This window comes from Rutilus rutilus, assembly GCF_951802725.1.
Source record: "Rutilus rutilus genome assembly, chromosome: 5".
Lineage (NCBI taxonomy): Eukaryota > Metazoa > Chordata > Actinopteri > Cypriniformes > Leuciscidae > Rutilus > Rutilus rutilus.
This window is the reverse complement of record NC_140213.1, coordinates 49,531,382-49,533,881: the sequence shown is the minus strand read 5'-3', so window position 1 is coordinate 49,533,881 and position 2,500 is coordinate 49,531,382. Positions and strand designations below refer to the sequence as shown.

Genomic DNA, 2,500 nt, shown 5'->3' with positions numbered 1-2,500 from the left:
TCGCTCATACTCGCTCGCTCATACTCGCTCGCTCATACTCGCTCGCTCATACTCGCTCGCTCATACTCGCTCGCTCATACTCGCTCGCTCATACTCGCTCGCTCATACTCGCTCGCTCATACTCGCTCGCTCATACTCGCTCGCTCATACTCGCTCGCTCATACTCACTCGCTCATACTCACTCGCTCATACTCACTCGCTCGCTCATACTCACTCGCTCGCTCATACTCACTCGCTCGCTCATACTCACTCGCTCGCTCATACTCACTCGCCTCGCTCATACTCACTCGCTCGCTCATACTCACTCGCTCGCTCATACTCACTCGCTCGCTCATACTCACTCGCTCGCTCATACTCACTCACTCGCTCATACTCACTCACTCGCTCATACTCACTCACTCGCTCATACTCACTCACTCGCTCATACTCACTCACTCGCTCATACTCACTCACTCGCTCATACTCACTCACTCGCTCATACTCACTCACTCGCTCATACTCACTCACTCGCTCATACTCACTCACACTCGCTCACTCACTCACTCACTCATACTCACTCACACTCACTCAGGACTTGATTCTGATATGAAACACCCCTTTATAACACTGCATCAATTCCTGATGGATAAATTCATTTGTTTCTCATTGAAAACATCTCACACTACAGAAGATAAAACACTCCAGAATGACACACTTCACACTCATTCTAAGAAAACACACATGGTACAGTAGATAGTTTACTGAAAACAGTTTAATTGTATTAACGAACAGTCAGAGAACAGTTACTGCATGTACAGACACTGTGAATTCACCATCAGAACTGCTGGAAAACACACGTCAGAGATGCGTGAGAGTTTCACATTAGTTACCAAAGCATGTTCACGTTTATGTACATAGTGCAAAAGACACGCCGATGAGAATCACTCCAAACACACAGAGAGAGAGAGGGAGGGAGAGAGAGAGAGAGGGAGAGGGAGAGGGAGGGAGGGAGGATCCGGGCGCTGCTACGGGAAGCTTATTGCACTGAGATCGGGATGATCCACAACATTTACACGGTTACACGATCTCGCCGGATCGAACTCTCCGGTCGCCCTCATGTTAGTCACCAATACACCAGACATTTACCAAGAGAGCGTTAATGTACATCATTATAACCGCAGAAATCCTTCATGTGGAGCCGAACGTGACTAAAGACGGAGGAGAAAGACCGGAGTAGACGTGGTTAGAGACACAAACACACACGGAGAGGAGCTTCTGTCCATCTGAAGCACCAGAATACGGTAATTTACCGACACGATCCCATCAGTGCAGGAGAAACCCGACGACGCGTGAAGTAAAACACACCCGTCATCTGCTTTCATTCAAGTGCGATAAATAGAACCGAAGACGACAGAATATTAGAAACATTTAAACATGTTATGTACACCAGGATTCGTTCAGTTGCTCACGTCATTAGTTATGCATTGAGTTTCTCTTCTGTAGAATTCATTAATGCTTCGTTTTCCACCTGGTTAAACTAAACGCACGCTTAGATCAGACGTGTGTGTGTGTGTGTGTGTGAGAGTGTGTGTTGGAATGAATGAACGTTTGCACCTTTCATTAACTTTAAGAAAGAATTCACCCAAACCTTGAATCATTTACTCGCCCTCATGTCCTTTATTTGATGACATCATCATGACAGCGGTTCATATGAATCAGTGATTCAGTAATTCAGACTCTCAAATCTCATATTTAATGGAATCGTTCAGCCAAAAATGGTCATTCTGTCATCATTTTCTCGCCCTCATGTGGCTCAAAGCTGTATGACTTTCTTTCTTCAGTGGAACATAAAAGAAGATCTGAGAAATGACTCAAATACCGTCTGAAAAGTTGTTCAGCCTTTGTGTTACGACCCGAGGATGAACAAATGATGACAGAATGAACTGTTCCTTTAAGAGATGAGGTTTTGAGATTGAGTCACATGGACGACTGTTATGATGCTCTACGGTTATGTTTGGAGCTCAACAGCATCAGTCATTGTTCACAATGATGAAGAGCATCATCGGTCGTTCATCTGAAGGGTTTGAGGGCGAGCCGACGATGATGAATCGTTCACAGAGTGTGTGTGTGTGTGTGTGTGAGTGTGTGTGTGTGTGTGAACATTTGTATCCTTCATTAACTTTCAGAAAGAATTCCCCCAAACCTTGCGTCGCAGAAGAAACGACACGATGACGAATAAATGAAGACAGAACGAACTGTTCCTTTAAGACTCACAGAGTTGATTCGTATGAGTCATATGATGATGCTTTACGATCATTTGTGGAGCATCAGTCAATGTTCACAATGATGAAGAGCATCATCCGTCGTTCCTCTAAAGGGTTGGAAGGATGGACCTGACGATAATGAATCGTTCACAGAGAGTGTGTGTGAGTCAGAACCCGAGTCAGTGTGTGTGTGAAACACCCGTCACCGTGTCCGCCGCGTCCTTCTCGTCACCCGCCGGTTCTGCGATGACATCAGA

General features: G+C 45.7%; 1 protein-coding gene across 2 annotated transcripts in view; it reads right to left on the bottom strand.

Annotated features, from left to right (window-relative positions):
• Positions 1 to 733: 733 nt before the first annotated feature.
• The window catches only part of secisbp2l (SECIS binding protein 2-like), a 32,719-nt gene continuing 30,952 nt past the window's right edge, over positions 734 to 2,500 (bottom strand). For both annotated transcript variants that reach the window (XM_084409397.1, XM_084409398.1), the window contains exon 18: positions 734 to 2,500. This exon is cut by the window's right edge and continues 488 nt beyond it. In XM_084409397.1, the coding sequence (XP_084265523.1) occupies positions 2,423 to 2,500 (78 nt within the window). In that variant the 3' untranslated portion in view covers positions 734 to 2,422.